Source organism: Taudactylus pleione, unplaced genomic scaffold, assembly GCF_031769625.1.
Source record: "Taudactylus pleione unplaced genomic scaffold, aTauple2 ptg000012l, whole genome shotgun sequence".
Taxonomy (NCBI): domain Eukaryota; kingdom Metazoa; phylum Chordata; class Amphibia; order Anura; family Myobatrachidae; genus Taudactylus; species Taudactylus pleione.
Window position 1 is genome coordinate 18,834,346 of NW_028284415.1, and position 13,953 is coordinate 18,848,298.

The window sequence follows — 13,953 nt, forward strand, 5'->3', positions numbered from 1 at the left end:
AAACCTGATGATATCGCATGCGGCGCCATGCATGTTAATGAAGGACGAAAGAAGTGATCGTTCCGTCCTTCATTAATCACTGCAGTGTGTACCGGCTATCATGCAATGTCCAGGGTGTCCGTGGACAATGGCACGATTGACGGTCTAACAAGTCTGTGTACCCAACCTTAAGAAGATATTATCAAAGCCAAAAGACAAGCAAGGAGCTAAAAATAACCAAATATATTTAAAAGTTTTAGGAGTTTACCTTAAAAACAAAAACATTGAAATAAGATGACACATACTTGCCCACTCTCCCAGCAGGGGCAGCTGGGCCGGGGGACAGGGTGTCATCTGCCCCCCGGGTCGGTATAATTTTATTTCAGTTGCCTTATGTGCTTTTACATATACACTTCTGGCGGCCGGGAGACATGCAGAGGATGCTCCCTGGCCACTCAGTTTGTGTAGCAAATATAATCAGCACGGCCATCTGCTGCACTGATTTCATTGAAGCCCTTATAATAAGCAGCCGGGGACAACCTGTGCATGTATCCCGGCCGCAAGAGCTGGAGGAGAGGCACCACGGGGTGAGGGGAGGGAGCAAGGCACCTCCTCTTCCTTTTCACTTCCCATTTTTCTGTCCAGTACGGTCTGTTTCTACACTCACTGGCAGCATACAGTGATCCCTGGAGCGGCCGCTGCGCTGACACAGATGTTCGGAGGCTTCCCCCTGGGGTAGAGTCTAGATGCCCTTCATGCCTTCCCCTGGTAACCAGAATCACCTGGACCTTACATGGAGGTAAGAAGTCCGGGAGTCCTACTACTAAGCCACTGACTGCTTATCAAGGTGAGATGAGACTACAAGTCCCAGCACACATTGTCAACTGAATGTGCTGGGACTTGTAGTGCCATCGCAACTATAGAGGCCCTGAAAAGCGAAGTGCGTATATATATATATATATATACAAATACAGAAGGCCTGGCACTCCCAATAACACACAATGGCTGCTGCCGGTGCCCTCACAAAGAACGGAATGTAGAATAGGTAGCTGCGGCACTCAAGGCATAAAATCAATAGTCAGACAACAAGTAGCTTTAGGTCAACGTTTCAGTTCCAATAGGAACTTTTATCAAGATAACATATTGCAAAAAGACAAACATACCTTTATACATATGCAGCACCACCTGTGAAGCCGGAAACAGGAACCGGGACCACTCACCCGTCCGGGGCACCGGAAGATGACGTCACCACGCTAGGCACATGGACTTGGCGTCAGTAATGCGTGTCACCATCACCATAAAAACCAACTAAATAAAAACAAAACATATAGACAGCGCATGTAGAGAGACATCAATCAGGATTGATAAATACATTTTAGAACACCTGTAAATAATATAGCTTCTCAGTCTCAACCTTATATGCAGACAAACTGCAAGAATAATAAAGTTAAGTATAATGCAGATAGAAAAACATTGTAATTCATTATTATAAGAAACTATTCAATGAGATATTTTCATTTAAACCCCTTGGAGAGATAACATCTAAGCGGGCTATCCAGCGTGCCTCACATTGCAATAATTTAGTTCCACGATCTCCACCTCTTGGTAAGGAGGGCACATGATCGATCATTCTATATTTGATGCTACTAAGAGGATGATTAAATTCAACAAAATGGCGCGCCACTGGCTGCTCGCTCATTCCACTCAAAAGAGCACTACGTATAGCCGAGCGATGTGCCGCCATTCGCTCCTTGAACTTTCTCTCAGTCTTACCGATGTAAGATAATCCACAAGGGCAGATTATTTGGTACACAACATAGCAAGAATTACAGTTAAATTGGTATCTGATGCTAAATTTCTTACCACTATGGGGATGTAAAAATCAAAAATTGACAAGTCACACATGAGCATTTAATCCAACTTTTTGATAAAGAATGATGACGATTTTGAACCCATCCTAGATATATCAGTCTTGACAAGATAATCACGTAGATTTCGTCCCCTAGAATAACAGGGCATGAGACGGCTATCCTTCAGATTCAATTAATTGTCTGATTCAATCAGAGACCAATTAGATTTAGCAATTCGACTAATTTTAGAGGAAGATGTATTGAATCTATTAACCCAGGGAAATTTATTTTCAGAAGGTTGTCTCTTATCCTTCCTGATCAACAGCTGCTTACGATCCAAACCTAAAACTTTTCTTTTAGGTTGCTGTAGGGATTTGAATGAGTAGCCCCTGCTACAAAAACTTTTTATTAAATCATCAATTTGGATAATAGCAGTATCGAGATCGCTGTTAATGCGTCTAACCCTAACCATTTGGCTATAGGGTAAGCCTTGAATAAGCCTTCTTGGGTGGCAACTCTGTGCCTGTAGCAATACATTTCTATCGGTGGGTTTTACATAGAGAGTGGTGCTAATAGTGTTGTTTTTAATTATGATTCTAACATCAAGGAAATTCATGTCTGACTCATGTTATACGTAAATTTAATAGGAGAATCACTCCTATTGTGAATTTCCATCAGCGACTGAAACTCTTTATGTAGCTAGGCTAGGACTTATGTTTATGTTTTGTTTATGTTTACATTCATTTGGCACAATAAAGACTGGCGCCGACCAGTTTGTACGAGAACCCCAGACTCATCCTGTTTCTATGGCTGCTGGGTGTGTAAAGAGGGAGTCCATCTACCCCAGGAGAGGGACCCCTACCTTGACAGTGTCACAATATATATATATATATATATATATATATATATATATATGATATCTTGGGGGTAATTAGCCTTGCAGAGGGTGGATTGGTGCAGTGTTTAGGTTCTTAATGAGGGTCCACACACAGCTTTCAAGTAAATAAATGATGCTTTACTTTCCAGCAGTCAGGAATAAAACAGAAAATAATAAACAACCTAGCCCCTATTTAGGGCGCCTAACTCACTTCTTGAACCCTCTCTATAAGGTTGCAGCTAATCTGCCAATAAAGTCTCAGCCTGCTTCTCTGCAGATCTATTGCCGGCTCCAGCCTGGCTTGGCTGCCACAGCTATACAAGCACAGTCTCTGTGCCTTACAGGTATACAGTAAGCCCTGGCTTCCTCAGCCTGCAGCCCAGCTACTTCAATTTCACACAGTCTGAGAGTCTTGTGGTCCCCCCTGCCTCCTGCAGGTACAGACCCAGGCCTCCTGGCCCCCAATGGCTTGCTTAGCTTCACTGTCCCACATAGACTGTCTCCAACAGCAGCCTGACTGGTCTGCCTCCTCATCAGCCCACACCTGAGCTCTCTCAACAAGGCAGCCCTTACACAACTTCCCAGAATGCTTTTCGACTCTGTGTGGGCGGATCTGTCCTGCCACACACAGAATCTGCTGCTCACCAGCACAACCTCTGGTGACACTGCCACAATGTATACTTATACACATACTGTACACACACACATATAAATAAATACACACAGTGTTTATATATATATATATATATATATATATATATATATATATATATATATTATATATATATATATATGGAGTATTTATACAGTCTATATATAGTATTTATGTGTGTTTGTATGTGTGTGCATGTATATATATATATATATATATCTCATATACACACATACATTCTACAAGGTCTGTCATTCGCATAAATGAAATCTGTAGCTTCCCCTGGTGCCCTCGAACTCACTTAATAGGCCGCACTCAATGTAAATCCCCCTCGGTCTCCCTGTCCTCAATCCCTCCTGTAACTTCGCCTCAATGTACTCGCCCTCACCCTCCCTATAACTCCCCCTCAGTGTACCTGCACTCACCCTCCCTGTAAGTCCCCCTCAGTATACCTGCCCTCACCCTGTCAGTATACCTGCCCAACCCCTTCCTGTAATTCCCCCTCAGTATACCTGCCCTCACCCTCCATGTAACTCCCCCTCAGTATACCTGCACTCACCCTCCCTGTAACTCCCCCTCAGTATACCTGCACTCACCCTCCCTGTTACTCCCCCTCAGTATACCTGCACTCACCCTCCCTGTAACTCCCCCTCAGTATACCTGCATCACCCTCCCTATAAATCCCCCTCAGTATACCTGCCCTCACAATGTCCGTATACCTGCACTCACTCTCCCTGTAACTCCCCCTCAGTATACCTGCCCTCACCCTCCCTGTAACAACTCCTGTATACCCGCCCTCACCCTTCATGTAACTCTTCCTCAGTGTACTCACCCTCCCTTTAACTCCCATTTACTGTCCTTGCCCTCAGCCCCCCTGTAACCCACACAAAATATTCCTGTCACTTATATTGCCTGTCATTTAAGGCTCATACACACTAAACGATATGCTTCATGAGCAATATCGTTAAGTGTTATCCCTTGAACTGCCGGGCTCAATGTCGGGAACGATGTCGGGAACGACATTGAGCATGCACACTGAACAATATTGTTAACAATATCGTTCAGTGACTTCACCCTACCACATCTCCGAACTTGCAGACTCTGACTATATCATCAGATTGTCCCTCAAGTTCAGGTGATGGAAGACATCGTTAATGATCCGCGGGAGCGTGCATCGTACAGAATATATCGTGCATACAAACTGGACGATATTGAATGCTATGAACGGTATCATTATCGTCCGTATCGTTCACTTTATCGTCTAGTGTGTATGAGCCATTACTCATTGCCCCGTCACTCAGTCACATTCACCCTTTGTATACTGTAACTCTCACTCGTCCTCATTGTTCCTACATTCATTATTTACTGTATTCCTGCCAGGCACACTATCACTCACACTAAGCACCGTACACTCACCCTGGCCCTAATGCAAAGCACCACACAATTACCCAAAATGTTACTGTCACACATTAACCCTGGCCCTAATGCTAAGCACCACACAATTACCCAAAATGTTACTGTCACACCCTGGCCCTAATGCTAATGCTGGGCATACACTATACAATTATATGGGCGATCCACCCGATATCAGCGAATCATCACAATATTTGTACTGAGTGTGTGGGCGACCGAGAGTAAAATATTGATCGGTCGGGCATGCCGGATAGTCCAGCATGCCCGACTGATGCGATATTTTGTATGTTAAATGTTACTGTCACACATTAACCCTGGCCCTAATGCTAAGCACCACACAATTACCCAAAATGTTACTGTCACACCCTGGCCCTAATGCTAATGCTGGGCATACACTATACAATTATATGGGCGATCCACCCGATATCAGCGAATCATCACAATATTTGTACTGAGTGTGTGGGCGACTGAGAGTAAAATATTGATCGGGCGGGCATGCCGGATAGTCCAGCATGCCCGACTGATGCGATATTTTGTATGTTAAATGTCGGCTGCATCTGGCAGTGTATGCCCAGCCGCGGCCGACAGACATTTCCCCTGTTCTTTCGCAGGGAAGGAACTGAGAAATGTCTCCTCCCCATGGGCGGAGCGTAGATATCAGGGCCAATACACTGTGAGATGTCTTACACTGTATGCCCGCGATATCTGGTAGGTGTCAGGCTGCCAGATAAAATGTCTGTCTGTCTGACTGACTGCTGTGTGAGTCTAACAGGTCAAGTCAGACTTTTGTAGGGCGGCATGGGCAATGAATATGTGTCTTATTTTTTTTCCTGTGAGGGCCATTGTATTTGTTTTGTTTGTCCTGTAGGGGACAATGTTTATTATTTTTTTCTTGTTAGGCCTATTGTTTTTTACGTGCAACCTCTAGTCGGGGTTAACAACACCAGGGCCACTTGCTTGTGTTGCCCCCCCAGGATGAAAGTTGATACCTAGCCCCTGTCTCCCAGAATGGCCCGGGAGGCTCCCGAAAATCGGGTAACGCTCCTGGTCAATAGCAAGAGAGGGCAACTTTCCAGGACCAGCCGCCCACCATCCCTTACCAAGTAAAGGTGGGCGGTTCTGGGGAAGGCGATGACGCAATTCACCCTGAATCGCGTCATCATAGCCCCGCCCCCTGCTTTACAATGCTGGTAATCTCAGCATTGTATAGTGAGTGCAGGGCCTGCTGCCCCGCCCCCACACCACCCACCATTGCCTCCGCCACACACCCCCTGCTGCGCCGAGCTGGCTGCCCCCTCCAAGAGTCAGTAAGTATGAGATAACGGTTTGTTCATCGAGGATGTTTTTTTTTTCTCCATGCACATTAAACTTCTTTTAAAGATATTGGAGTTTTTGTAGGTAAGTCGGCTGATTCCAGAGGGTTATGTTCCAAAGGGTAATAGCTTCTAACACAAAACACAAGGTTATAGACGTTAAACAACGTTATATAATTTATCAAGTATCTTAAAGGTACTGTGGCCCTCATTCAGAGGCGGTCGCTCGGGAGCGATCGGGCGCACCCAAAGTGATCGAGAATATGCAAAATGAGCGCTCAATTGCAACGCACATCGTAAGCGCGGAAACACCCACAACAATGAAAGCACACCTCCTATCTCTGTGGCCTAATTCAGAGTCGGTCGCAGGCGGCAACCTACGTCAGCACGATAAACACCTGTTACAGTGTTAATTGCCTACAGACATCGGTTGAGGCAGAAACCATCGCTTGCACTCGCAATGCTTAAGGTAGACCCTTGGCTACCTTTAGCACTGCGAGCAGTAGCATCGCTATTGCAACGAGATGACGTGTGTGATGACTCGCTCAATAATATATGCACGCCCTTAAAAGGCCCTTTTTAAGGTCAACCACACCTGTGTTCGCACCACAACACCCCCGTTCACAAGCACCTTCCCCTGTAACCACCCACAAACGGCACAAAATGTCAATCACAGCTATGACCTCGTAGTGACTAGCGAGCAAGAGGATTGCGGTCGGAAAGACAGGCTTGCGCACGCGCACTGCCATGTGTACGCATGCGCGTGCGCAAGCCCCGGAGACAGAGAAACTCTGTCGCTCCGGAGCTTGCTACCAAAGGGGCGGCTGTCGATGTTGATCGACAGCTTGCCCCGTTTGGTAGGTGGGCCGGGGGTTAGTTTCCAAAATGGAGGCGTTCCTTTACGAACGCCTACCGTTTTGTGGGTGGCCGCACTGATATCATCAGTGATGTCAGTGGGGAGCTTCCTGCTCCATCAGAGCAGAAAGCTCCCTGGGGCTTACGAGTGCCCAGACCCAACCTTAGGGTCTGGTCGTAAGCTCCGATGGTCGCGATGGTGATCACCGTCGCGACTATCAACCTGGTCGGTCGTTAAGCTGTGGGTGGTAACCCACAGCTCAACGATCGACAAGGAGGCGGCCATTCAGGATGCAAGCGGCCGCCCTGATTCAGTGCGACTGCTTGCAAATAACGACCGCCTCTGAATGAGGTCCTGTGTACCTTGGAACAACCACCCCTCTCTCACCAAGAGACACCCAATGTTACATCATAGCAGCCATTGTAGATTCCACCAATAAACGACTGAGCCAGCCAGATTACTTAGGTATCTATGGACAAAGATGCAGAAACAGAAGAATTCAGGGCCTGATTCAGAGCCGCTCGTAAGCGGCCGCTCGTTCGCTCCGAGCGATGTTCGCACATCTGCGCATGCGTATGGGTCGTAATGCGCATGCGCCAACCAGTCATTGCAGTCGAAAATCGAGCGCTCGCAAAATAGCGAGTGCCTGCTAATTTGAGTGACAGGATGAGGCATTTGTGGGTGGTAACAGGGGAAGGTGCTTGAAAACGGGGAGTGGTGATCCGAACGCAGGCGTGCCAACCGGTCAAAACGGGCGTTTTAAGGGTGTGCATAATTAACAAAGCAGCGTCATCGACCATGTCACTTGGTTGTTTCTTAGCCTGAACTGTTCGCATGATTGCGGTACGAAAATCCTACCACAAGCACTGCGAGCAGTTCAGATGCCTTTCGATGTACTCGATTAATCAAATAAATAGCGGAGATGACGCAGGATGCGAGCGGCCAGGGAGCGTCTTTACAAAATAGCGAGCGCATGTTTCGTTCGCTCGCTCAGACATAGAGGCGTCAACAGACCGCAAAGAGCGAGCGCTCAATTTAAATAGCCGGCCCCTTTTTCTGAACGAGCGAGCGCAAATAGCGTCCGGCTCTGAATCAGGCCCTCAGTCACATAAGACTTGAATGACCTGCCAAGTCTCACTACACTGAAAATTGCACCGTTGTTTTGACTTAAGTGCTCTGGACGCATCACCATTGTTTGGTTTTCTTTACTCAGTTTTGTCATTGCACTGTCAATTATGCTTTTGAATTCTGGGCCTGATTCAGACTCGCTCGCTAGGATGCGTTCGCTCATTGCTGGCTGATGTTCGCGAAGTGCGCATGCGTACGCATTGCAGTGCGCATGCGTGAACCGCAGCCAGAGATCGGGAAGCATTCGCTCGCTGCATATAGACAGCCCAGCAGAGTGTGTGACACGAGAGGCCAATTGTGTGTGGTGTCAGGGGCTGGCCACTATAAACGGGGGAGTGGAGTTGCGAACGCAGGCGTGCCTGAGCGTCTCAATAATGTTTCAGAGGCGTGCATAAATTATAGGCAGCGTCATTGTACACGTCACCTGGCTGTTTTTTAAACTGAAGTGCACGCAGTGCTTGCGGTAGAGCATGGTCAGCCTGAAGCGCTGCGATCGCATCCGATGGTACCCGATGTACTGATGGTTGCATACATTGCCTTCCTGGAGATGACGTGCGCAAGTGGGCATCTTAAGACTGGCTGGTAGGCGTGCTAATGTCTTTCTGTGCGATCGCCTGCCTGACAAAATTTGCATACGCTGGGTGCGAGCGTACGCATCTAGCGAGCGGGTCTGAAAAGAAGGCCTGATTCAGACCCAGTCACAAGCGCAGAGCGCTCGCAAACTGGGTCGATGTTTGCCCACTGGGCATGCGCATGACGTAGCCGGCTCCGTCGTGCGCATGCGCAAGACCCGGCTAGCGACGGGTGCTCCGTCGCCCCGGGTCTCGCACCAAAGGGGGCGAGATGTCGGTGGTGAGTGACAGCTCGCCCCATTTGGTAGGCGTGGCTGGGGGGTGGCTTCACAAATGGAGGCGTTCCCAAGCGAACGCCTGCTGTTTGTGGGCGGCCCCACTGACATCACCAGTGATCTCAGTGGGAGAGCTTCCGGCTTTATTAGAGCCGAAAGCTCTCTGGGGCTTGTGGCCACGAGACCCTACCACAAGGGTGTGTTGGGTGGTGAGAGGAATAGTTTAAAGGGGGAGGGGGTTGTTTGGGGATCCAGGTATGCCGTAAATTAGGGGTATGGTCTGGGAGGAAATGGGCGTTGGTTGTTGATTGTTGTATTTCGATATTTATGTTTTGAAGAAAATGGCTAGTGTTTATTTTGTTAGTTATTCTGTGTTGATCTGATAGTCGCATAGTACACGCCAGCTTTCTGTAGTTGGGGTTACATCAGGGTGGCTCAGTTGATGTTAGATACTGGGGGCATAGATATATTGCCCTGACCATCTCTTTGGAGCTGGGTTTATATCTGTCACAATATTACCCACTATTCTACTGGTTTTGTGGTGTGTGGGCCTGGATGGAGATTTCAGGTACCTGCTTCATTATGATTATATCATCTGGGGTTTTAACATTTGTAAGTTTTATGTATTGCGTGAGTTACTACTTTTTTTTCTTTGAGTCATTATTGCCTGTTTTTTTTTCTCTTCGTGGTTCTTTTAAGCTGATATCTGGCCGATATGCTCTGTTATAAATTTCTGTTTATCGCTGAGTCGCTGGTTTTGTGTTTTATTTATTGTGTTTTGTTTTTATCCGGCCTGTTACACATATTACCCTTTTATACGTGTGTGTGTGTTTATATGTTGCAAAGTGTTATACAGTATGTTAATAGTTCTTTTATAGTAAATTTACCATGTCTTACTAATGTATTGCCTACTGTGGGTGTACACTTCAAAATCTATAAATAAACATAATTTTAAAAAATAACAATCTATAAGCATCTTTAATGTCCTCACAAACATGTGTAAAATCTAAATGAATATGGCAATATCTTTACAGTGCAGTCACAAGAGTACCTGGCAACACTAGTTGAAAGAGCATACAGAATCATTTTATATCTTAAGCTCAGTTTGATGTGGGAACTATATGATTACAAGATTCTTTTACATACTGTATTTTATAAAACTGTATTCCAAGCTTCAACACCTTTCCATCAAGTATTCTGTTTTTGCAGTCCAGTGTTAGTGGCCGGAGTCGGTGGAATAATGGAGAGAAGGTGTGTACATCGGTCAGCCTGAGAAAAGCATGCAAGACATATGAAGAACTTGGTAAGACAGTAATTCAGCTCCCTACGCATTACCAAATGCCACAGATTCTACATTTGAAATAGATTGCAGTAGAATTTTTTGACAATGATTGAAATAAAATTCAAATAAATAACACAAATAATTTCCACAAATACTAAAAACAAAAGCAAATACCTCAATAGTATCCATAACCCAGATACATTATTTGTTAGCAACAATTCAATTAATGTCCACATGGGCCTGGAGGTGAAATTTATGAAGCGACTATTGGTGTAATAGTGATGGGGGGGCAGTGCTTGTGGGCAGTATCGTAATAAAGTGGCACTGCACCTTGTGAGCATCGCAGTGACTGACATATTACACAGGGAGCATTGCAGTGATTGACATATCGTACAGAGAGCATCGCAGCGACAGACTTACTGTACAGAGAGCATCGCAGTGACTGACATATTGTACAGAGAGCATCGCTGTGACTGACATATTGTAAAGAGAGCATCGCAGTGACTGACATATTGTACAGAGAGCATCGCAGTGACTGACATATTGTACAGAGAGCATTGCAGTGACTGACATATTGTCCAGAGAGCATCGCAGTGACTGATATATTGTACAGAGAGCATCGCAGTGACTGACATATTGTACAGAGAGCATCGCAGCCACTGACACATCGAAGAGAGAGCATGGCATCGCAGTGACTGACGTATCATACAGAGAGCCGCCCCCTTGTTTAATCCGGCCCTTGTTAGTTAACTATACCTGTGTAAAGCTAGGTACCCACTATGCGATGTATTGTAGAACATATCATTTTGGCGCGGATTGGAACAATATATTGTACACATTGTATTGTATATATGATGCAATGAATGACACAGTGCTGTTACATCATACTTACCTACTCTCCCGGAATGGCCAGAAGGCTCCCAAAAATCGGGTGGAAGAGCCCCCCTGCAACCCCCCAGTTGGCATTCCATTTTCCCACCCTCAGCTTCCCACTTATACAATACAACTGGGTGGTCTGGGGGGAGCCAATGACATGATTCTCGCTGAATTGTGTCATGGTGACCCCACCCCTTCTGCACAATGCCAGTGATCTCGACATTGTGTAGCAGGGGCGGAGCTGCAATGACGCGATCGCGCAGTCACGCCCCCGGCTCCCAGGGAGGCAGCCAGATTATCTGCAAGTATGTGTTACATGCAGCATGTAACGGCAAATTGCACCGTCGTACACCGGATTGAGCAATGTATACGGCATGCACAATGAATCATTCACACCAGGGGCGTATATATAATGGGTGCAGGCCACACGGGCCACTGGGTTCAGGGGGGGCCCGCACCTCACGCCCTGCACCCATAAAACTTACCTCTCCGGAGTCCCGCATAGGCTCCGGTGTATGCGCCTGTAAAAACGACTGGAAAATGTCTGCCGCTGCCATTTTCCCGTCATTTGCGCATGCGCAGTACAGGGAAAATGGCCGCCGCGGCCATTTTTCCGGTGACCTGTGTATGCGCTATAGACTCTGGGCCATACTTGCCTACCCTCCCGATTTGGTCGGGAGCCTCCCGAACATCGGGTGCCGCTCCCGACCTCCCGGGAAGGCAGGCAATTCTCCCGGCTGCCGCTCACCCCTCCTATCCCTCCCGCTATAACCCCTGTAACCCCCGCAGCGCGGGGGGGCGGTGACGCGATTCGCGTCATTTTGGCCCCGCCCCCTGCTGCACAATGCCTATTTTATCGGCATTGTGTAGCGGGGGCGGGGCCAAACTGACGCGATCGTGTGACTCCGCCCCCGCCACGCCCACAAGTGACGACACCCAACCGGCCACTTCCCCTTGTCTCGGCCACGCCCACCCCATCCTGCAGATCTGGCTGCTCCCTCCCGGAAGGAGCAGTCAGAATGTCGGCAGGTAGGCAGGTGCTGGCCGTGCATCGCTCAGTGTGCAGCCAGCCGCCGGATGGAGAGGAGTGGGCCCGTGTCAGAGACTGCACACGGGCCCCCTCCTCTCTAGAAACTCCCCTGGTTCACACTGTTGCTGGGTCGCACCATCATATGGTGTGTACCTAGCTTTAGAAATTGGTGTTTTTCCTGTTTTCAGATGTGGCAAAATAAATACCCAGTTGTGGTGAAGTCCTACAGCTTGGTAGAGTGAATGAAAATGAAAGAACATACCAAGCAAGTCAGAGATCTGATTATAGAAAGTCACATATCTAGGAAAGGGTTGCACATTGCACTGATCGGATTTGTGCGGCAACTCCAGTTTGTTATGTCAGGGGTATTCCATTCCAATGTACAGTTATATTGTCAGTTTAGTTAATAATGTAAACAATTGCAAAATCCAGAGTCAAAGAATTGTTATAGTTCATACTGAGAATATCATTGACATAATGTAAGCAGCTGTAGAAACCTTAGGGGGCATTCTTCAAACATTAGTTAATATTTACAGCTACATAGAGGTAAATAATAGAAAGAGTCGGCAATGCAGTTTTCTATCATAATTTCCATTCGCACTAACAGTACATAACTACAAGCAGTCCACCATATAAATATGATGTTTTTCTTTATATATTATGTTTATCTGTGTGTTGTTCAGATGCCAAAATGGAATGCCTAAATCTAACTGTGCGGGAGGTGGTAAAGAGGCAGAATTCCAAGACAAAGAAGAGCTTCAACCAGGTGCGATTCACCCTGTATTATACAAGCTGAGATAAATGTCCGTATCAATTACTTTTTAGTTTTTACATCCTTTATATACCATTACAGTTTAGGCAGGCGGTCTGTTTTAGAGACGGATGCACTACTGCTATATCTGAGGACGCATTGTGTGCTTGAAAAGAGCCACAGACTTCACCTGTATTCAAAGTCCCTATACATCTGTGTGTGAGAGCAGTGTAATCACTATCAGCACAGATCCCCCTCCCCTTTAGAATGTAAGCTCACACGACCAGGGCCCTCATCCCTCATGTGCTTTTCCTCCCCTACTTATAGTATCATGTACTTCTAACTCCCCAACAGGCACCTAACACTTGGTTGCTTATGTCCTGCTGCTTGTGGTATGCAGCAATGTTTATAACCCATGTCCTTGTCCTGCATTGTTTTGTATTACTATTACTGTTTTTTCTTGTGTGCTCATTTATGTACTGTGTAAGGCGCTGCGGAACCTTTGTGGCACCATATAAATAAAGGATAATAATAATAATAATAATAATAATAATAATAATAATAATAATCTGCACCAGTACTATCCTGGGTGCAAAAGATCCATCAGGAATTCCACACCCCATAACCTACCTACGTAACCATGAGTTGAGATCCAGCTGACTTTGGTGCGAAGATCCACAAAAGTGGGAATGTTCTTGACAGCCACATGCGCAATGTGAAAATCCGCATCTGCGGCAGGTTTTTGTGCATCTCTGTATCACGCCCAGAATATTACATATGTATTTGAATTTTGTTTTGAATTTCCCTACTGAAAATAGTCAATTATTTTTAAAATAAAGTTAGAAAGAGTGACATTATCCAAAGTTTAACCCTTTCGCTGCTTAACCTGTTTAGACACTTTTTCGACCGGTCACATGACTATTTATGCAGTACCCCGCACAAATTATTGATTTTTGTTTGTTTTGTCTTTTCAGAGTTAAATTTCCAAAAAATATCATTACTATGCCTATTTCTTCTCAAACAACAAAGAAAATCTCCCCAAAAATTGAACTAAAAATAACTGTATCTATTTATTTCTAACCACCAAGAAATACTTTGT

At 46.1% G+C, this 13,953-nt stretch overlaps 1 protein-coding gene across 2 annotated transcripts in view; it reads left to right on the forward strand.

Annotated features, from left to right (window-relative positions):
* Positions 1-13,953, forward strand: part of PIK3R5 (phosphoinositide-3-kinase regulatory subunit 5) — a 65,644-nt gene that overhangs the window by 43,261 nt on the left and 8,430 nt on the right. For both annotated transcript variants that reach the window (XM_088468465.1, XM_088468466.1), the window contains exons 15-16: positions 10,125-10,218; positions 12,787-12,869. In XM_088468465.1, coding sequence (XP_088324591.1) covers positions 10,125-10,218; positions 12,787-12,869 — 177 coding nt within the window. The remainder of the gene's footprint in view (positions 1-10,124; positions 10,219-12,786; positions 12,870-13,953) is intronic.